This window comes from Triticum aestivum, chromosome 3B, assembly GCF_018294505.1.
Source record: "Triticum aestivum cultivar Chinese Spring chromosome 3B, IWGSC CS RefSeq v2.1, whole genome shotgun sequence".
Lineage (NCBI taxonomy): Eukaryota > Viridiplantae > Streptophyta > Magnoliopsida > Poales > Poaceae > Triticum > Triticum aestivum.
In genome coordinates this window covers 605,700,281-605,724,037 of record NC_057801.1, presented here as the reverse complement: position 1 = coordinate 605,724,037, position 23,757 = coordinate 605,700,281, and the positions used below count along the sequence as shown (strand labels likewise).

General features: G+C 47.2%; 1 protein-coding gene across 1 annotated transcript; it reads right to left on the bottom strand.

Moving 5' to 3' along the window:
• Positions 1-17,652: 17,652 nt before the first annotated feature.
• On the bottom strand, positions 17,653-18,714 carry LOC123065852 (probable WRKY transcription factor 38). Its single transcript, XM_044489055.1, has 3 exons — positions 18,381-18,714; positions 18,194-18,301; positions 17,653-18,100 (listed from the first exon to the last, which is right to left on the bottom strand). The coding sequence occupies exons 1-3, from the start codon at positions 18,641-18,643 to the stop codon at positions 17,653-17,655; spliced, it is 819 nt and encodes a 272-aa protein (XP_044344990.1). The 5' UTR covers positions 18,644-18,714.
• Between the last annotated feature and the right edge of the window lie 5,043 nt (positions 18,715-23,757).

Below are 23,757 nucleotides of genomic sequence, written 5' to 3'. Positions count from 1 at the left end.
TATGGCCTCCTTACACATATACCCATGCATATGTAGTGTAGTTCCTTGCTTGCGAGTACTTTGGATGAGTACTCACGGTTGCTTTTCTCCCTCTTTTTCCCCTTTCCCTTCTACCTGGTTGTCGCAACCAGATGCTGGAGCCCTGGAGCCAGACGCCACTGTCGACGACGACCCATACTATACCGGAGGTGCCTACTACTACGTGCAGGTTGACGACGACGACCGGGAGTAGTTTAGGAGGATCCCAGGCAGGAGGCCTGCGCCTCTTTCGATCTGTATCCCAGTTTGTGCTAGCCTTCTTAAGGCAACTTGTTTAACTTATGTCTGTACTCAGATATTGTTGCTTCCGCTGACTCGTCTATGATCGAGCACTTGTATTCGAGCCCTCGAGGCCCCTGGCTTGTATTATGATGCTTGTATGACTTATTTTATTTGTAGAGTTGTGTTGTGATATCTTCCCGTGAGTCCCTGATCTTGATCGTACACATTTGCGTGCATGATTAGTGTACGATTGAATCGGGGGCGTCACAAGTTGGTATCAGAGCCAACTGCCTGTAGGAATCCCCCTTCCAACTCCTTGGCCGAAGTCGAGTCTAGACACTACAAAACTTTTACTAACATGGCTGTGAGCCTTACGGGCCCACGTCGCCATCGGGTGGTACTAGGATCTTTTACTCCTCGACCTTTACTCTGGGACTCTGAGCTCTCTTCTATTCGGGTTAAATGATTTTGCTAAAAACAAAACTGACTTTAGGTTCTCGAAAATACTTTCTCCCGGAGAGCCCCTTCAGTCCAGGTGATCGCCGGCTGCACCAGAAGATTTCGAAGTTACTCGCCGAAACTCTTTTGAGACTTTGTGTCCGTTGCTTTTGCAATTCCCTACCATCGAAATATCCCTATGGATAAATACATACACTTGACGTTCTTACTTTTATTCCCAGTTGATCTTGTTATTACAAGATACCCCGAAATTCTCTCTATTTATCCGAGAATATCTTGTGCCTACTGTCTTGCAATTCCTTGTCACCTGAATACCTCTATGGATAAATCTCGCATTTGTCGAGTATCCGCTCATCCCCAGTTGTTCATGAGTTTCACAAAAGTCTTCAAAATACTATTCGATCTTCCGAAAATCCTCTGGAGCCTTTGGCTCTTGAAATTCTTGTTTGCTCGCATTATGGTTAATCCCATAAGTCTCGTAGTCTTAATGACATTCCTTGTCATTATCATTTTGAGTCTATTGAATCAATATGTTTGCGAATACCCGCAATCATCATTGATCCTTATAAATTACCTTTCCGGCTGAGCTGCCATTCTTTTAACTGGAATTGGTTCTCGACCAATCCAATTGTCGTTGAATGTACCCTAAGGCTATTCAACTTATCCATCCCTAATCAGAGCATTGCTTCTGATCCCTTGATTTGGAAATCATAATTCCTTGGCATTTGACAATTGAGTAGTCAGTTGTTTCTATAATTTGATCTCCTTGCATTCTCCTTCCTCTAGTTGAGTACCGATGCTCACGTCAGATCCCTTGTGGACCACCAGATCCTTTGTTGGATTTTTATCTGACAACGCCCTTCATATTCAATAACCTTGTGAGCCTTTCCTCTGATACATAATGCCTTTGGTAAATTGTATCCTCTGCTTTTTCAACCATGCTCTGCCTTCGAGCTTGAGTTAATTATTTCTAAAGATTCTGGTACATGATTCCAAGAAGCCCCTATGGGTTGAACATATGCCTTCACTAAACCGTGTGAACCCGAAAGTTTTCACGAATCATACTCTTCTGGTGCTTCACCAGACAAAATTTCAACACTGCAACTTCATCGAACGTGAGAAGTGAATGAAAGGTTATGCATTGGAGAAGTGGGAGTCGACCTTGAACTTGTGTTCATGCCCATGGACGCGATTTATATCCTATCATGAAAGCTTCTTGTAACAATAACTATTTCCTTGATAACTAACCTATGGTATCTGTGAATTGATTCCTTGCAACCGTGGTTCCGACCATGATTGTTCTTCTTTGATCTCATTTCTCGGACAAGTTAAAACAATTGTCTTCTATGGATCAATACACCAGTCCAACCTTACTTTGATCTTGTGTCGAGTATTACCCCCCTGGTATCTCGAGATTATCTTGGAACTGCATAACTCCTTATGAGTTCTTCATCAAGTACTACATTCTCACTGATTACAATTTTTCATGGGCTCTGAGTTATTAAACACTCAAAGACATCGATAACTGAACCGAGTCCGCACTACGGTTCAACAACTCTCAGTAATCTTCTTTAAGTACGAGTTTGTAACCGACCACGCCATTCCTAGCCTGTTTGGCTATATCATTGCCTTGATGATTTCAAACTGTGCCACCTGGTCCTTATTCCGAGAGCACCAGTTTCGACGATGAGCTAAGCTTACGTCGATCTTCCTCGTCATACCATTTCTCCTTGACCAACAAACTTGATTTCGAGTTTGTGTCGTACCCTTGGTTCCAATAACCTTTCGCTTCGCCAATTCCTTTGACTTGTTGACGTCGCCGATCGATTACATCTTCATGAAATCTGTCGACAAATGTGTCGTGATGATCATCAACATTCTGAGCTCATCCAGGATATCAATTGAATTCATGATGAGAAATACCATCCTTGCCCTCGATGATTTGTATTACCATCGACCACTTTATTGCCTTCCCACCAACACAAGCTTGTTCATGTTTGGTGTTATACCTTGAGTTCCTTGCTATCCAGCAATTGTTCTTCTTTACCTTGGAGTATTACCATCCTTTATGTCAAGAATGTTCTGAGATTTGTTCCACCTCTTGAGAATTCTTGGCATAGAAATACTTCTCACCATCACCATTCTTTATTGGTCCCCGTGTTAATTCCAACAAGTGAACGGTGTTGTTTGGATTCTTTCCTTCTAGCAACCCTATTTTTTTGAAGTTAATGGTCGAAAGTTCATTCTTAGGCTATTGACTATTGAATCACCATTCTGACATTGGTCGTGCAACCCAACCCATATTTCGGGCGCACCTTTCAACCAATGTTTAATTGTGTATGTTTTCCTCGAGCATACTTCCTTATATCATTTGATCTGACCAATGTTATCTCCTTGTTCACTTAATGGTGGAAATCCATCTTTTGGGAATCTCGGTGAATTGCCGTTGAGTTCACCAGACACCTCCTTGTCCTCTCCTTGGTTTAATGGTGAACTATTGCTTCAGAAACCCGCTCCCATAGTTCATTTCCCGAGAAGCTTGCAATGCCATTTCAACGATTTGTGTTGCGCCTTTTCTTCTCGGACATCCTGAGTCTCAGGTATCCTGACACCAATCGGATCTGAATCTCGGTCAGATATGATGGTTGGGACAACTTTCCAAGAGTTATGACGTTGATCCTTTGATGACCCGGTAACATGATGTCATGCCTAGCACCCCCCCGCGGCTGGAGGACCTATCATTATAGATTCCTTTTCAGCAAGGTTATCCATTCATCCATGAGGAAACTGTAAGACTTATTCTATAAGTTGTTCCTGATGGATCCTTTGTGTTCCCAAAGTCTGATCTTCACCTAATGACCATGTCAATGCTATCTCGAAGCATGCCTGTGGTACTCCGATTTTCAATAAGAACATTTGAAGCTCAATGCTAAATGTTTCTTGCTCAATTATCCAAGCACCGTTGTATGGGTAATGTCATGAAAATTCTCCCCCGTACCTAAAGAGTTTTCTACATTATATCCTGCCACGGATATCATGCTCTGCTTGTCCTTGGGAAGGATATATCCCTGAATTATGTGTTTAAACACGTTTTCCTTTCCATTGTTCTGTTTAATATGATAATCATATTTTACTTTCCATTGGTTGTTTGAACCTTTCTTGTGATCTATATGATCTAAGCAGCAATATTCTACTGCTTATGTAAACTCCTCGGTGTACAATTCTGTCAGCAAGAACCTGTTACTATTGTTGATGACATTTCGGTAGCCACCGATGGACGAGAACTTTGCCTAATGGTCCGCCTCGTTCAACGAGCAGGTAAATGGTTCTCTTCGTCCCTCGCCCTTGGTACCGACATTGTTGACAACAAAACCGACAGGCTATCCTCTGACATACCTTGTTATCTTGACCGTGCAAATATTAGCGCCTTCCTGCTTTTAACCCACATGGTGGGCCCATAACCCACCGTTCCACAGGATCGAAACCTGACTCTCCTGTACACCCTGTTGTCAGCGTTATTCCTCGTGCTTGACTTTGTATGTAATTCACGGGCCACTTGCCTGTTGATCTATTCTGGTATCGGACACAATACTTATTCTCGTTGCTCTGAACCCCTTTCGCACTCTGCTTCAGGCAATGAACGATTGCCTATCCGCTTGAAACCTCTTATTACACCGTCTTACTTTGCTTTCGATGTGTGTCATTTGTTCAACTCGAGAGCTACTCATATGTTTATTCTTGGGATACCCCAGATGAATTTCCCTTATAACATCCTATCATTGTAGAGCTGCCCCTTACCTGTTCGTAAGTACGATGGAGTTCCCCGAAGAAAGGACGACAACTTCATCATGATGCTTTGGAATAAAGAAATGAAGACATCAATGTAATGGATCAACCACTTCGAGAAGAGCAACCAAGACCGAGAAGATCCGTTAGAATACCGTAACCAGAACTTTCCCCCTTACTCCCCTCTTAAATCTCGGGACGAGATTTCTTGTAGTGGAGGAGAATTGTGACGCCCGGATAATTAGACTACAGTAATCCCGCGTTAACGATGCCACGTCACCTCGGTTACTGTTGCTAACCTCGTGTTAGTTCGAAACCGATTCGAATTCAAATTTGAATTAAAGTCAAACGATAAAAGTTTTCGAACATAAAAACTAAAATGTGCTAAATGTGACCAATAAATCCTTAGTAATAATGGTGGAGAAACCACAAATTTTATAAAATGTTTAAAGGCTCTAAACTAATTAAAATAGCAGCTGTAACAATTAATTAAATGCATTTTAAAAATAATAATAATACAAACTATTTTAATTAGGTGTCAAACTTTTGGGGCAGTAGAATAAATTATAACATTAAATTAGGAGTTGTATTTATATTTTATAAAACAGAAATTAAAAGAAAATAGATAAAGAAAAGAAAACAGAAAACAAAGCTAAAAAAAAGAGGAGAAAGCAACCCCCCCCCCACTGGGCTTCGGCCCAGCAGGCCACAACCCCCCCACTGGGCCAACCCACCGGCCCAATCGGCCACCACTCCCTCTCCTTATCCCCCCACCCCAGGCGAACCCTAGCCGAGCCCCACTCCTCTCTCCCCCTCCCCACGACCCCTCGTCCCTTCCCCGATCCAGATCGGGATCGGGACGAACCCCCCACCCCCGACGCTCGAACCCCCCTCGGATCCCGACCGCCGCCGGTCGTCCTCATCCCCCCTCCTCACCGGACGCCGTGGACGCGCGCCGACCCGCCGCGGCCATCGCCAGACATCGCCGTCCCCGTCCTTCACCTCGCCGGAACCACGCCACCCGCCGGAACGCCCCGTCGCCGCCGAACTCCTCCTCGCCGGTCTTCCCCGGCCGCCCCCGAGCCCGCTGCCCCCGAACCCCTACTCCTCGATGTAAGCACGCGCCCCTCCCCTCTCTCCCTCGCCCGCGCACACCGGCCCCCGCCGTGAGCCTCGCTCCCTCCCCTCTCCTTCCCACGACCCTGCGGCGCTCCCGCCGCTGCCCGCCGCTCGGAGGCCTCTCCTCCCTCGCCGGACCTCCTCCACGGAGCCCCTCCTCGCAGCCAACGCCCGGCGCATCCCACGGGCGCCTTGCCCGACGCTCCCTGGCCTCCATGCCCGCCCGCGGCGCGCATCGCCACCCTGGCCACGCCCAGCCCCTCATCGCCGGCCCCCAGGCCACCGGCCTCCGCCTGCTCCGGCGCCCTGCCGGGTCCGCCGCCCCGCGCGCCCCTGGGCGTGCGCCTGCTCGGGCAAGCCCCGTCAGCCTCGCCCCACTGTGCTCGCGGGCTAGTACCCGTTTGCCCGTGCCCGGTAGGCCTTCCCTGGGTCACAGACATGTGGGGCCCAGCCCCCAGAATGTTTTAATAAAAAAAAGGGAATAAAAAATATACAAAATTAATTAAATAAACAATAATAATTAAAGTAATTAATTAATTAAGGAATTAATTAAGTTAATTAATTATAATTAAATTAACCTAATCACTAATTAACCTAATTAATAGTTAGTTAATTAAATCAGAGTATGACGAACGGGACCCACTTGTCAGGTTGACCAAGTCAACTGCTGACGTCATGCTGACATCATGATGACGTCAGCAGACACTATTCTGGATAATGTTGATTAAATTAATTAAATAAATCCTAAAAATGATTTAAATCTTTTAAAATTAATAAAATCTTTAGAAAATCATATCTTTTAATCCGCAACTCGGATTAAAATACTTTCTACATGAAAGTTGCTCAGAACGACGAGACGATTCCGGATACGCAACCCGTTTGTCCGCCACACCCCCCTAACCTATCGAACTCGCAACTTTCCCCCTGCGGCTCCTCTGCCCGAAAACACGGAACCCCGGGAATACTTTCCCGGATGTTTTTCCCCCTTCACCGGTATCACCTACTACCGCGTTAGGGCACACCGAACACCGCGTATTGCCTTGTTATATTTTGTGATGCTTTGTTTGCTCTGTATTAATTATTTCTTCCCCCTCTTCTCTCCGGTAGACTACGAGACCAACGCTGCTACTGACCAGTTCGACTACGGAGTTGACGACCCCTCTCTCTCTTGCCAGAGCAACCAGGCAAGCCCCCCCCCCTTGATCACCAGATATCGCCTATTCTACTCTATACTGCTTGCATTAGAGTAGTGTAGTATGTTACTGCTTTCGTTAATCCTATTCTGATGCATAGCCTGACATTGTCGCCACATTTGTTGATACCTTACCTGCAATCCTAAATGCTTAGTATAGGATGCTAGTTTATCATCATTGGCCCTACATTCTTGTCAGCCTGCCTTGCTATACTATCGGGCCGTGATCACTTGGGAGGTGATCACGGGCATATACTATATACTTTACACTGTTACATTACTGGTGATACTGTTTGGAGATGGGGGCTGAAGGGGCAGGTGGCTCCATCCAGGTAGAGGTGGGCCTGAGTTCCCGACGGCCCCCGACTGTTACTTTGTGGCGGAGCGACAGGGCAGGTTGAGACCACCTAGGAGATAGGTGGGCCTGGCCCTGTTCGGCGTTCGCGGATACTTAACACGCTTAATGAGATCTTGGTATTTGATCTGAGTCGGCTATGAGCCTATACGCACTAACAATCTACGTGGGAGTAGTTATGGGTATCCCGACGTCGTGGTATCAGCCGAAGCACTTCGGACGTCAGCGACGGAGCGGCGCGCGCCGAATTGGACTGGAACGCCACTAGGCTAGGTCTGCTTTCGGCCGCCCTCGCAACGTGCAGGTGTGCTATGGGCGATGGGCCCAGACCCCTGTGCGCTTAGGTTTAGACCGGCGTGCTGGCCTGTCTGTTGTGCCTAGGTGGGGTTGCGACGTGTTGATCTTCCGAGGCCGGGCATGACCCAGGAAAGTGTGTCCGGCCAAATGGGATCGAGCGTGTTGGGTTATGTGGTGCACCCCTGCAGGGAAGTTAATCTATTCGAATAGCCGTGATCTTCGGTAACAGGATGACTTGGAGTTGTACCTTGACCTTATGACAACTAGAACCGGATACTTAATAAAACACACCCTTCCAAGTTCCACAGACAACCCGGTGATCGCTTTTCCGCAGGGCGACGAGGAGAGGATCGCCGGGTAGGATTATGCTACTGCGATGATACTGGAGATGCTACTTGGAGATGCTACTTGGGGCACTTCAATCTACTCTCTTCTACATGCTGCAAGACGGAGGCTGCCAGAAGCGTAGTCTCCGACAGGATTAGCTATCCCCCTCTTATTCTGGCATTCTGTAGTTCAGTCCACTGATATGGCCTCCTTACACATATACCCATGCATATGTAGTGTAGTTCCTTGCTTGCGAGTACTTTGGATGAGTACTCACGGTTGCTTTTCTCCCTCTTTTTCCCCTTTCCCTTCTACCTGGTTGTCGCAACCAGATGCTGGAGCCCTGGAGCCAGACGCCACTATCGACGACGACCCATACTATACCGGAGGTGCCTACTACTACGTGGAGGTTGACGACAACGACCGGGAGTAGTTTAGGAGGATCCCAGGCAGGAGGCCTGCGCCTCTTTCGATCTGTATCCCAGTTTGTGCTAGCCTTCTTAAGGCAACTTGTTTAACTTATGTCTGTACTCAGATATTGTTGCTTCCGCTGACTCGTCTATGATCGAGCACTTGTATTCGAGCCCTCGAGGCCCCTGGCTTGTATTATGATGCTTGTATGACTTATTTTATTTGTAGAGTTGTGTTGTGATATCTTCCCGTGAGTCCCTGATCTTGATCGTACACATTTGCGTGCATGATTAGTGTATGATTGAATCGGGGGCGTCACAATGGGTCAGTTAATCACATCATTCTCTAATGATGTGATCCTGTTAATCAAAAGACAACTCATGTGTATGGCTAGGAAACTTAACCATCTTTGATTCAACGAGCTAGTCAAGTAAAGGCATACTAGTGACATTATGTTTATCTATGTATTCACACATGTACTAAGTTTCCGGTTAATACAATTCTAGCATGAATAATAAACATTTATAATGATATGAGGAAATGTAAATAACAACCTTATTATTGCCTCTAGGGCATATTTCCTTCAGATATTGCTAGGGCCAAGGAAGTTGCGTCTCGGGTTGGTGCCTCTCCAGTTGTGGCCGGTGGGGTCAAGGTGGCACCTGAGAGGGATCAGGTGTCCACTGCTGCGCCTCGGCACAGGGCTGGCAAACATCCTAAATCCTGCATTGCCCCATGCAGGTCGAGTCTTCGCATAAAAAACATTTCCCTCCGATGAAGGCTTTATTTTGGAATATTATACGTTTTGGCGCTAGGGGGCGCAGGGACTAGCTCAAAGATCTCGTTCGGTCTGAGAACATTGACATCATTGGTCTTGTAGAAACTCTTAAATCTTCTTTCTCTCCTAATGAAGTTTCTGTCGTTGCTAGGATTGATAGGTTTGATTGGAATTTTCTGCCTTCTTCAGGCCACTCGGGTGGAATTCTTATTAGTACTAATCGAGACATGTTTGATTTTTTTGGCCTTCGATCATGGCATTTTTTGTGCTAGCACAGTAGTGTCTCATCGATCCCTCAATATGCTTTTGGAAGTCATGGTTGTCTATGGCCCGGCTGACCACTCCCTTTCTTATGTTTTCTTGGACAAAATTCTGAATAAGATTGAATCTTGTGACTTACCTTTGCTTATTGGTGGTGACTTTAACTTGATGCGCTCTCCTCTGGATAAAAACTCTCCTAACTTTTCTTGGCCGCTTGCTGACGCATTTAACACTTTTATTCGTGATTCCGCAATTTGTGAAGTGCCTAAGGTGGGTGCCCGCTTCACTTGGATGAATCATCAAAAGACTCCTATTAGACCTGTTCTTGATCGCGTGTTCATTTGTCCCAGATGGGACTCCTTGCTCCCTCGGGCCGCTCTTCGGGCTCTGCCCATTGTGGGGTCTGACCATGCGCCCTGATTCTTGATGATGGGATTCGCTCTGTCTCCTCTCCGCGGTTTCAATTTGATGCCTCCTGGCTCCTGGTTGATGGTTTTGTTGATATGATTTTGCATAAAATTTCTTACTTCCTTTCCTCTACTCTCCGCTCCTTTGGCCCGATGGACGACTGGCACCAATGCTCGTATTACATCCGGAAATTTCTTCGTGGTTGGGCGAAGAACCACGCTGCTGAGTCAAGGCGTGACAAGGCACGGCTTTCTGCTCAAATTGGCATTTTGGACGCGCGTGCGGATGGCCCTGGCCTCTCTCCCCCGGAATGGCAGGCCCGTTATCATTTAGAGGAGGCCCTTTTGGCCTTGCACCATCAAGAGGAAATTTACTGGAGGCAAAGGGGCACCATTAACTGGACTCTGAAAGGCGATTCCCCTACCGCGTACTTCTTTGCCATTGCTAACGGTAGGCATCGCCGTTGCATGATTAATAGCTTGATCATCAATAATGTCAGGGTGTCAGATCACCACCTGATCATGTCACATGTGGTCGACTTCTTCTCCTCTCTCATTTATGCTAAGACCGAGGTGGGCTTTAGACTGGCTAACTATTTTTGGGCGCCTCAGGACAAGTTTACTAGTGCTAAGAACGAGGCCTTGTTGATCCCCCTCTCTGAGGATGAGATCTTTGATTCAATTCGCTCTGCTAATTCCAATGCGGCCTCGGGCCCAGATGGTTTCTCCATCCCCTTCTTTAGGCAGTTTTGGCCCCAGCTGTGGGGCCTCGTCCAGGCTATCATCCAAGGCTTCTAGTTGGGTACTGTTGACATATCTAGGCTAAATTACGCTATGCTTACTCTCATTCCTAAAGTTAAAGGGGCAGATTAATTTGATCACTCAATTTAGACATATTGCCCTGATCAATAACTTCGCCAAGCTTCCGGCAAAAGGCTTTGCTACTAGGCTCTCTCCCATCGCTCATCACACTCTTAGTCCTTTTCAATGGGCTTTTGTTAAAGGCAGGTTCATTCTAGATGGCATTCTTTGTCTTCATGAGATAGTTCATGACTTGCATGTCCGGGGCTCCAAAGCGGTGATTCTGAAACTTGACTTCGAAAAAGCTTATGACTCAGTCAGTTCGAATTTCCTCCGACAAGTACTGCTAGCCAAGGGCTTTGACGGGGCAGTGGTTCACAGACTTATGCAGTTGGTCACGGGTGGCCACACTACAGTCTTGGTCAACGGGAACATTAGTCAATTCTTCGCCAACGGCAGGGGATTGAGGCAGGGTGACCCGGTTCCCCCCCCCCCTCTCCTCTTCAACTTCGTGGCTGATTCCCTCTCTGATATTCTGACTCGGGCTGCCGCAGCGGGCCACATTACTCCTGTCAGCTCCCACCTTGTCCCAAATGGCATCTCTCATTTACAATATGCGGATGATACTATCATTATGGTTGAATTGAATGAGGCTAGCATTGCCCACCTGAAGTTCGTTCTTCTCTGCTTTGAAGCTCTCTCTGGTCTCAAGATTAACTTCGCCAAAAGTGAAGTCATTGTTACTGGGGTCTCGGATGCTGAGGCCCAAAGAGTTGCCCACCTTCTTAACTACTCGCTAGGCTCCTTTCCTTTCAAATATCTCGGCCTTCCGATCTCTCCCCACAAGTTGTTGGCTAAAGATTTTGCTCCGATTGTTACTAAGGTGGGCAATCGGGTTTTGCCGTAGAGAGGTCGCTACAACACCCAAGTGGGCAAGGTTGCCCTAACCAATGCCTGCTTGTCCTCCCTCCCCATGTTCCTGATGGATTTCTACCTCCTTTCAGGAGGGATTCATGCTGGCTTTGATAAGCACCGGGGTGCCTTTACTAGAATTCGGCAGATAATAAGCGCAAATACAGGATGGTGAAATGGAAATACATTTGCAGACCCAAAAACCTGGGTGGGTTGGGTACCATTAACACGGCTGTCATGAACAAGTGCCTCATTCTAAAGTAGTGGTGGAAAATCATGTCTTCTGTGGATCCCCCCCTTTGGCTCACCATTCTCAAGGCTAAGTACTTCCCTTCGTCGAGTCCCATGTTGGCTTCGTCCTCTGGTGATTCCCAGTTTTGGCACCAACTTGTTAAAGTTCGGCCGGATTTTCAATCCTTGGTTAAATTTATCATTAGGAATGGCAAATCTACTCGCTTTTGGCTTGACTGGTGGTTCGGGAAAGCCACCCTTGCAGTGTCGTTCCCTACCTTATATTCTTACAGTTCTAACCTGGAGATCTCTATCTTCGAGCTCTCGCTAAATAATTGGGATCTTGACCTCCGTAGAACGCTATCTCCTGAAGAGTTGGAAGACTGGCATTGCCTTATTGCCTGATTCCCTTTGCTCTTAGAGGAAGAGGACTCGGTGGTTTGGCCTCATTCTTCTTCAGGTCGATTTTCGGTTAATTCTGCTTACACTAAACTCATCTCTGGCTCCCCCACGTCCAAGTTCAAATGCATTTGGAGTGCTCGGATCCCCCCTAAGATCAAAATTTTCATGTGGCAAGCTTTTCGTGGGATGCTTCCCGCGGCGGATCTAATCAGGAAAAGGAACGGCTCGGGTTCGGATAGATGTGCCTTATGTGGGGCTATTGAAAATACTGATCATATCTTCTTTCGATGCTCTTTGGCTAAGTTTGTGTGGTGCTGCATTTGCTATTGGCTGCAAGTGAATTGGAATCCTTCGTCTTTTGTGGATGTGAGGAGACTGGCCAGCGGCTTATCTGGGGCTTCTAAAAGGATATTCTGGGTTGGGTTTTTAGCGATTTGTTGGTCGTTGTGGACTACTAGAAACAAGTTTACCATTGAACATATTTTCCTAGCTAATCCTATTGGTTGCTTATTTAAAACTGGTGTATTCCTGCAGCAGTGGAGATCATTGACTAAGGAAGCAGACCATGAGGCCTTCGACGCTATACTGTCCAAGATTCGGATCACAGCTTCCTCCTTGGCGCACTCGCATCGGGAGGCGACTTAATCCTGTTTCTTTCTTCTTACTTGTTTAGGGCTGGCCTGCGTGCCATGACTGGTTGGGTTGCCATGTACGCGAACCTATTCTTTTGTTGTTCTAATACTGTGTTTGGTTGGTGTTGGTTGTGCTACTCTGCCTGATGGCTTTATTTATAAAGTCGGACGTATGCCTTTTATCTAAAAAAAGGAGTTGGCAAAAGAAGGAAACGGCGAAAACTAACATCTACGAACATGGGAAAAGTTGCATATCAACTACTAGGCCGTTGGCACAACCAGCAGACAAAGTTGCATATATTACTTGTAGGGGTAGGTAATTTGGGTTATTAGAGGTGCCATAAGTGAAAACTGCACGTTCACGCGTAGGAAAAAAGTTGTATCAGGTAGTTGCACACCAACAACTAGGAAGTTGCACTAAACGGGGACTTAATTGCACACACGAAAGTTCGTCGAAACGTACCCATGAGGGATCTAGTTTTGAAGAGCACGTCGTGAGGATTCTAGTAATGAAACCAGATCTTAATTCTGATGCGTGGTTCGAAGGATATAGCCTTTTTAAAATTTCGAAACTCGCATTAAATACGTTCATACCTGTTCACGTGGATACTTTTTCCTGTTTATATGATACTCCCTCCGTTTTTATTTACTCCGCATATTAGGTTTGGTCAAAGTCAAGCTTTATAAATTTTGACAAATTTATAGACAAAAATATTAACATATACAATAACAAATCAATACCATTAGATTTATTATTGAATGCACTTCCACTTCATATAGATTTGTTTTGGTAAATATTTATACTCTTTTCTATAAACTTGGTCAAATTTTATTAAGTTTGACTTCAGTCAACTCTAATATGCGGAGTAAATAAAAACAGACGGAGTACCTTTCTTAATATTATATATGACTAGTATAACGCCCGTGCGTTGCCACGGGCTCTTCAAAATTTATAATCAGTATCTTTCATTTATCATCCCCTCATATTGGGTGATTATGGGGTGCTCTAATTAGAAACACAACAATCAAATATTAGGAAATTTCACCGAACGAACAACAACGAATAATACGATATCTATCAAACGAATAAAATGAGGTCATATTTTTGGTCCGTCATGCACTTCTATTGAAAAGTGCCTATCCCTTTTAGAATCAACCCACTGTTTGCTCGCACACAAAAAAATACATCTCTAAAGTGGGGAACCGATCGGTGCCAAAAAGAACTCAAACTCCTATCCAATCTCGACTTCGTGCTCTTCCACTTCCATTGATAAAGATGGGACATCAAGGGTTTCATCATGATGACCTCGAGCAGCCACCGACATCCCTCCCCACATCTACCCCTACCCCCTGCTGCCGCTTGCACTGTCCTTGCTCCTCGAGGGAGCTAGGGACACAATGTTCTCTAGGATGGGCATGACCAGATCCACGAGGAGGCCACATTCTTCCATGGGAACCCAACCAAGCACACCACCCTCCGCAACCATCCAATCCCAGCCTAACAAAGTCAAGACCCGCCATCGATCCACAAATCAGGCTTGCCGCATCCAGGTTCACTGCAAGTCTGCGACGAGTCTGTAGTCGACATCTTGACTTTGGCTATCCCCACGGAAGAATCATCGGATCCTGCTTACTTTTACCATCACTTCGTCTCTTCCCAAGGCAGCGACACCACCCAGCCAATCACCACCACCGCTTGCGGCTTGCCTACATAAAATCATATGAGAAATCCCCACGGCGGTGCTGTAAGATCACCTTGGCAACCTCGACAGTGACCGACTGGTCTAAGATCTAAGCTAGCCGCTCTTTGTAGAAACCAATAGAAGTAGGCATGTGACTCAGATTTGTTCTTTGGTGTGCATGCGTTTCTTGCTGCCCACCAGCTCTTGTCTACAACTCGCCTATATCTGTACAAGCTCTTGGTCTACAACTCGCCTATCTCCATGCTCGAGAATCTGGAGTGTAGTAGTTAAAAAAAGACCAACTTTATACTCATTTGATAATTCAATGTGCATGGGCATGCACCGGATGGAATTCACGCTCTATGTAAAATCTGGAGTGTAATGACCGTGGTTGATGAATGAAAGTCTTATTTCCGCAAAAAAAGAAGTTAAAGGTGAATATATTCCTCATGTGTAGAGTACAACCAGAGCATATAGTGGTGACCTAGTTTCTTTTGATTGAGGTGAATACATGCCAGTACTAAAATCTTCTAATTTCTTTTGATTGAATCCAAGTTGTCTCTTTTCTTTCGATTCAGCAAAGCTAGTTCGAATAAATAGGATTGTCTATATCTTAACTCCTTTGCCAATTAAGCTTCAAAATTGCAGTCTGATTCAGAAACAATCGAACGATTGTGTCGTTAACTCCAGGAGATTCTCGTTAGATCTTAGGAACGCTGCAAGCCATCATATCATATAAGAATAAGATCGACAATTGATATGGACAGATCTTAATACAATCATATTACTACTACTCGCACACTGATATGGACAGATCATACAAGATCGAAGGTACGTAAGACAAGGTCCTCTAGATTACGAAAAACTGTTTGCTTCGCCTCATGTGAGACGGACCCCGAGCTATTCTTCAATGGCGCACCGCGCGCACATATTTGGCGGCAAAGTAACTCGTTATCCTAAGGACGTCCCCGTCAAGCCCGTCGACAGCGTCACCCTTTTCCATCTCCCCGGCTGGACCTCACCGAGTTTCCACCGTCGACGGCCTGCCGCCGCCGCATTCTGCTGCACGAAGGAGATCAACGACGGTTTAGACGTGCACGGGTGCAGCAGAGCAGATCGACCGACGGATCGGTTGACAACACGTACCGTCGCAGGCCACGTGGCCGTGGTGGGGGGCGGCGGCGCTCGAGGTGCCCTGCGCCTCACATTCGCAGGGCGAGACGGCGCTCGTGGCGCTGCTGCCGATCTCCTCCTCCGGACGAACGAGGAGCCAGCCGTCCAAGCTGAGCGAGGGAGCCAACGGCGGCCTGCAGCGCTGCCGGCTCGACTCCTTGCACTTGCAGTAGGCGATCGCGCTCGCGACGGCCTCCTCCCTCGCCCGGGCGGTGCCGTCCTCGCCGGCGGCGACCCTCCCGTCCGGCTTCGTCGCCCGGCCCTTCCGTCTCACGCGCCCGTCTGGCCGCTCGTCTGTAGCACCGGCGCGCTGCAGATTTCTGGCGAACCTGCGCAGGCACCGCCTTAGCGCGTGGCCCTTCCGTGCGGCCGTGTCACCGCCCTCCCTCACCGGTGAGCGCGTGCTGTTCAACGAGCTGCTTCGGGCGCCGAGCAAGGAGGAGGAGGTGGACGACCTCGACGCCGGGGAGGAGCCCGGGTCGGAGGCCACCTTAGCGTCGCCAGGGCCGAACGCCGGCGACGAGGAGCTGCCCTGCTCAACGCTCGAAGCGCCGTCCGTGGTCGCTGCTGTCGCCACGGCCGGCGCCATCGCCGCCCAGACAGCACACGGGAACATCCACGCCATGACGACCTGGAAGAAATGCATGGTGATCAGGAGCACTGGGGTTTGCTTGCAGGCCCTTGTGCACGTAGTACGTCCTTGTATATATATACACGTCGCGATTGCGATCGCGTTCGCCTCCGACTCCGGCGGTGGTTGCAGGGGGGGGGCACGGCGGCGTCTGCGGGCGCGTGATTTCCGAAATCCGAGATGCCACAGCGAGATTGCCAAAATCATGTGGCTAATCTATGGAATACTCCGGCGGTTCCTTCCATATACGGAGGGAGTACTAATTACTGCACGGTTTAATTACTCGATCGCTGATTTATCGGATGAGCTAGTAATGCGGACGGATCGCTGATTTATTACCATATTCGATATTTCCGAGTTATGGCCTTACCATACCTGGATTGATAGCCTTTGGGGTAATTTAAATTTATTACCATATAATTACCATATTCAAAATTTCCTGAGTTATGACCTTACCATACCTGGATTGATTTATTACTATACGTGGATTAATTATGATTTATTACTATACGTGGATAGACTTACCATACCTGGTGGTAATTTAAATTTATTACCATATTCGATATTTCCCGAGTTATGGCCTTACCATATCTGGATTGATAGCCTTTGGGGTAATTTAAATTTATTACCATATAATTGCCATATTCAAAATTTCCTGAGTTATAACTTTACCATACCTGGATTGATTTATTACTATACGTGGATTAATTATGATTGATTACCATAAATACGTTGGGTATTGCCGGTCAGACGAGAAAAGAGAAAAACCGGTGGGAGGGGCTGGTAGGAGGTGGGACGAAGAAAACCGGTTGAAAATAAACCGGTTGAAAGTGGGGGGGACTATTCAACCAATTCGTCCATTAGGAGTAGAGATATAATTGCCATATTCAAAATTCCCTGAGTTATGACCTTACCATACCTGGATTGATTTATTACTATACGTGGATTAATTATGATTGATTACCATAAATACGTTGGGTATTGCCGGTCAGACGAGAAAAGAGAAAAACCGGTGGGAGGGGCTGGTGGGAGGTGGGACGAAGAAAAACCGGTTGAAAATAAACCGGTTGAAAATAAACCGGTTGAAAGTGGGGGGACTATTCAACCAATTCGTCCATTAAGAGTAGAGATTAGGAGCAAATTATTTCTCTTTATAAACTAGGGGACAAAAAAATTCTATTTTGGGCCGGCTGCTCGGGACGGCTAGGGAGCAGCCGGCCGCTCCATAGACACGTTCTTTGTTTCTTTTAAAGACTTTTTCGTTCTTCGTTGTTCTTCATGTTAGATGATATCGAATCTCAAGGCCCTACGAAGATCGGGTCGACCTGAGTAGTCTATAACCGTCTTGTGCCGTGTCCGTCCTGGGCATGTGACGTTTTGGATCCTCAAAAGGCCTCACCGCAGGACAATCCCCTGTGACATGGCATGCTTATAGGTACACGGTGATATGTACATGTCCGAACACAAATATACTCCGAATCTGTCCACTAAATAGTGAGGTTGTGTCGCAAGCTGAGGCAGACATCTACTAAGCTTTACTGAAGCAGATCGCCGAAACGGAGCGAGTTGACAACGGTCTCCCACTCCCAGTCGAAGCTGCCATCGAGAAATTCCCCGACAGGAGAAGCACCAAGTTCCACCTCCGACGAGTAGGACGAGGACGACGGCGACAACAATCGCCGCGAGGTGTCACTGGGCGCCTCGCCGCGACGGCGTGCGCCGTGCTCGGCTGGGAGCGACGGCAGCAGAAGCGAGCCCCTGTTCCAGTCCACGTCACCAACGGCTCCACGAGCGTTTGAGCCGGAGTCGACGACGGTAGGAGGAACCGGCGCCGCCCCTTGCTGGCACGCGTCGCCGAAGCCGGCTCCGCAGGTGTGCTCGCCGTAGTAGGCGATGACGAATGCCGCGGGCTCCTCCTGCGACCGCTGCACCCGCCGAGTCGCGGCGCAGCCCTCGCCTCTGAACGCGCAGCGGTAGTAGAGCCTGCATGCAACAAAATAGCGTCAGGCTGTGCTCTGATCAACAAGCTTGCCGTTTGTCCGGACCATTAGGGGCATTTCTTTCTACTGTATGTACCTCGGGTGGTTGCTTCCGTTGATGTCCTTTTGCCCGTACTTCCTCCACAAGAACCCGTCCGCCGTCGTGTCGGTCTGGACCTCTCTATGCGCCTCCGCGGCACGCACCCTGCGAAATCGATGGCAACCTATCAAACACTCATGCTCATGCAAAGGGTGGAGGAATTCTTTCATTTGAACTACCGCACCTTCTTTTGGACGGCATGGCGGCCGCGGGAAGATGGCAGAATGTGGCGCCAGGGTCCGTCATCTTCCTCTTTTTATCGGTGGCGCCCGCGCTCACCGTGGCGATCACCCGGTCGCAGCAGCGGAGGATCTCCGTGGCGAGCGCCTGGTGCTCCGCCCGCACCGGCGGGGAAGCCGCTCGGAGCAGCTCCCCGAGGTGCGCCGCGGACTGTTGCCCCATGGTCATCAGCTGCAGCACCACGGCGGTCGGGGTGGCCAGAGCCATGGTGAGACTCTGCTGTGCTAGATCGAACTTCGCACTAGAACTGGACAGTACGTGCACCAACTTCTTTTGGCTTTTCGGTGTCGAGCTTGTGAGTGCGAATGAATCGGCGGGTCGTGCCGGATCGTCGGCTTTATACCAGAAACCTAGGACGAGGGAACCAACGGGGAAGCTGCATGGAAGGGGGCCGAGCGACCTACGCGACAGCTAAGGAGTATCATATACTAGTGTCATATATATGATACTAGTGTATGATACTATCTCAATAGTGCATAGTATCATAGAGTGGTATCATACATGATCATATTTTTTAATTACCTGCCACAAAAGCATGTTTACTAGTTCCAAGTACATGATACTGGTTATGTTACCCCCACTATGGCCAGCCTAAGTCCATTCTCGGAACTCAACCCTTCCTTTCCCTTTGCAGCCGATCAAAGAGAAAGTCAAGCCAAGAGATAAGGGCATCTCCAACACTAACCCCCAAACTTCCTCCTATATTCATCAGCGGACGGGACCAGTCCGCGAATACGGATGCGGAGCCGGACATCCAACGCTACTCGGGTACATTTAAAAAACTATTTAAACAAATTGGACAAACTTCATTCAAACCGGATGATATTCATACAGGACTAAGGTATAACTAGTATACGGCCCGCGCCGGCAGATATCCATTCCCACGACGCAGATATCCTTGACTAGTCTACGGTCGGCCACGGCAGATCTCTATTATTTTCTCCATGTCCGGTAGCCCACTCCTTGGACTGTCGTGAGCCCCATAGGTATATGTTTCAGCGCAAAGGGCCTCCGCTTCCCCATGTTCGGCAGCGGCATTCATCGGAGTGGCACCGGAGGAATATGCTTCGGTTGGAGGGGAAGGGTGTCCTCAGGTTATGTACGCCGGCGACACCTCGGCAGTGGCCTTCATGGACCCAAGCCGCAGCCTCCGTTGTTCTACTTCTCTTCAATGATGGCGGCGGGAGCGGACGTGCTGGCCGCCCCCTCGTCGGTCTCCGTGAAGCCGGCAAGGCACGTTTCCGCAAATGTTGATGGCGGATGGTGCGTCCGCAGGCACGGGAGGAGCCGTATGGCACGGCCTCATCCACGATAGCCACGATGTCTATGTCGCCATGCTCCCCCGCATGTCAGCCTAGAGCAACTTGCCACTCCTTGGCGAGCTGGCTTGGAGCAGCGAATTGCTAAACCACGCGCCGGTTTTGAGCTTCCACCATCGCGAGCTGGCCTGCGTGGCCTAGAGCATCGAGGGAGGTGGAACAAAGAGTAGCCTGGCTCGTATCCAGCGGGCACGACGACCATCCATTCGGCTTTATGCCGGAGAACTCATATTCCTACTCGCATGATGTCGTGGAGAGTGCGGAGAAAATGGTGCAAGGAGGAGATGTGTGGTGTGACTTTTGCCCTGCGTCTGCCATTGTTTGAATAACGGACGGACTTGGAGCCAACCAACGTTGTGTTTAGTGACGGCCAGCTCGCGAACAGACGTGTGGACGAAGTAGATATCTCGGCACACGCGTAAGTTTAATGGAGGAAGACGGACAATTTGTAGCCGTTTGAATGCGATGAGCATGCGTGTTCATCCGGGCGTGCAGCGGGTGATGCTTTCTCGACCGACGTGCCACCTCAATGCCAGCGGTGAGTGGTCGCTTCCGCTCAGGGCCAGCGTTAATGGTGAGAGGTCTTTCTACAACGGCATGGATGCGGGTAGCCGGTGCCAGGAGGGAACGCACACAGGTGCGGGAGTTTTTTTGGGTGGGCCAAGCCACCAGGATAGTCGGGAGCGGGTGTGATAGCGGTCTCCAGTTTGCAGGAAAAAGCATGCCAGGACCGACCAGTGGATAGATGTAGGACCGCGTTAGATGGCAAAACATGTCCAGACCGCCCGTTCTAGATTGTTGCGGGTGGTTTGAGGGTCGGGGTTGGAGATGCCCTAACATGCTAAGAAAATAGAGAAGATATAACTGATGACCCACAAGTGTAGGGGATCTATCGTAGTCCTTTCGATAAGTAAGAGTGTCGAACCCAACAAGGAGTAGAAGGAAATGATAAGCGGTTTTTAGTAAGGTTTTCTCTGCAAGCACTGAAATAGTAGGTGATAGATAGTTTTGTGATAGGATAAATAGTAACGAGTAACAAGTAAACAAAGTAAATAAGGTGCAGCAAGGTGGCCTAATCTTTTATGTAGCAAAGGATAAGCTTGGACAAATTCTAATAATAAAAGGAGCTCCCGAGGACACATTGGGAATTATCGTCAAGCTAGTTTTCATCACACTCATATGATTTGCGCTCGGTATTTTGATAATTTGATATGTGGGTGGACCGGCACTTGGATACTGCCCTAACTTGGGCAAGCATCCCACTTATGATTAACCCCTATTGCAAGCATCTGCAACTACAAAAAGGAGTATTAAGGTAAACCTAACCACATCATTAAACATATGGGCCCATATGAACCCCTAACGAAGCAACACATAAACTAGGGTTTAAGATTCTGTCACTCTAGCAACCCATCATCTACTTATTACTTCCCTATGCCTTCCTCTAGGCCCAAATAATGCTGAAGTGTCATGTAATCGATGTTCACATAACACCACTAGAGGAAAGACAACATACATCTCATCAAAGTATCGAACGAATACCAAATTCACATGACTACTAATATCAAGACTTCACCCATGTCCTCAGGAACTAAAGTAACTACTCACAAAGCATAATCATGTTCATAATCAAAGGTGTAATAATATGCATTAAGGATCTGAACATATGATCTTCCACCAAGTAAACCAATAAGTATCAACTACAAGGAGTAATCAACACTACTAGCAACCCACAGGTACCAATTTGTGGTTTTGGATACAAGATTGGATACAAGAGATGAACTAGGGTTTGAGAGGAGATGGTGCTGGTGAAGACGTTGATGGAGATTGACCCCCTCCTGATGAGAGGATCGTTGGTGATGATTTCCCCTTCCCGGAGGGAAGTGTCACCGGCAGAACAGCTCCGCCAGAGCCCTAGATTGATTCCGCCAAGGTTCCGCCTCGTGGCGGCGGAGTTTCGTCCCGTAAGCTTGCCCACGATTTTTGTCAGGGTAAAAGTGATGATATAGCAAAAGATGGACGCCGGAGGCCCACCAGGGGGCCCAGGAGATAGGGGGCACGCCCTATAGGGGGGGCGCCCCCCTGTCTCCTGGATAGGGTGTGGGCCCCTGGCCTATTTTTTCGCTCATAAATTCTTAATAAATCCAAAAAGTTGTTTCGTGGAGTTTCAGGACTTTTGGAGTTGTGCAGAATAGGTTTCCAATGTTTGCTCCTTCTCCAGCCAGAATTCCAGCTGCCGGCATTCCCCCTCTTCATGGTAAACCTTGTAAAATAAGAGAGAATAGCCATAAATATTGAGATATAAAGTGTAATGATAGACCATAATGCAATAAATATTAATATTAAAGCATGATGCAAAATGAATGTATCAACTCCCCCAAGCTTAGACCTCGCTTGTCCTCAAGAGGAAACCGAGATGGAGAAATATGTCCACATGTTTAGAGATAGAGGTGTCGATAAAAATAAAATACGGACATGAGGGCATCATGATCATTCTAATAATAGCAACATATATAGATTTTGTCATATGATTTCTTATGCTCAAGTAATAAGCAATTCACAATGTCAAGTATGGTTCATAAACTTCATTGGGAACTAACAAACTATAATCTCAGTCATTGAAGCAATTGCAATTTATCATAACATCAGAAAGAGTCAATAATAGAGCTTTTCAGCAAGCTCACATACTCAACTATCTCGTAGTCTCCTTTAATTGTTAACACTCACTCAATACTTGTGGTTATAGAGTTTCAGCCGGACACTGAGAAAGATAGGGGCTTATTGTGTTGCCTCCCAACGTATTCACCTTTAGGTGATGTCAACAATAATAGCCTATGCCAACTTACATCCAATTGGATATATGTATCATGATCTTTCAAACACGAGGAGCTTGCCAAAGGATAAAATGAAAAAGTGGGAAGGTGAGGATCACCTTGACTCAGGCATAAAGTAAAAACATAAAGTAAAAGATAGGCCCTTCGCAGAGGGAAGCAGATGTTGTCATGCGCGTTTAGGATTGATGCACGAAATCTTAATGCAAAAGAATGTCACTTTATATTGCCCCTTGTATGTGGACCTTTATTATGCAATCCGTCGCTTTTATTACTTCCACAACAAGTTCGTACAAAGCTTAATCTGCACTAATAAGTCATACATATTTAGAGAGCAATTTTTATTGCTTGCACCGATGACAACTTAGTTGAAGGATCTTACTCAATCCATAGATAGGTATGGTGGACTCTCATGGCAAAACTGGGTTTGAGGATATTTGGAAGCACAAGTAGTAGCTCTACTTGGTGCCAGGAATTTTGGCTAGCAAGAGGGGGAAAGGCAAGCTCAACATGTTTGGAAGGTCAATGACAATATACTTTAACTGAGATGTCCGAAAACATAAACCATTACGTTGTCTTCCTTGTCCAACATCAACTCTTTTAGCGTGTCATACTTAATGAGTGCTTCACAATCATAAAAGATGTCCAAGATAATATATCTATATGTGAAGCCCTCTTTCCTTATCACTTCCCATTAATTGCAACGATGACCAAGGCTATGTTCATCAACTCTCAACAATTTTTATGCCTCATACTTTCTATGTGTGAAGTTATCACTATCCATAAGATCAATATGAACTCTTTTGTTCTTTCTACTTTCTCAAGATCATAGCAGCATAGCAAAGCCCTTGACTCAACACTAATCTTTATTATAGATAGCACACGGACTCGCTTACATAAAGAGATCACGAAGAAAAACTCAAAACTACTTGATATCAAAACTTCAATCTACTAGATCAAGATACTACTAAAAGGATCGAACTAAATAAAGCAGTAAAGATAGGAGTGTGATGGTGATATGATACCGGAGCACCTCCCCCAAGCTTGGCGGTTGCCAAGGGGAGTGCCCATACCCATGTGATTATTTCTTCGGAGGTGGTGAAGTGGGAATTGTTGCATTTTTCTTCTCTAGCTTGCGTCTGAGGCTAAAGTTTTCCTCCCTTAGATCTTC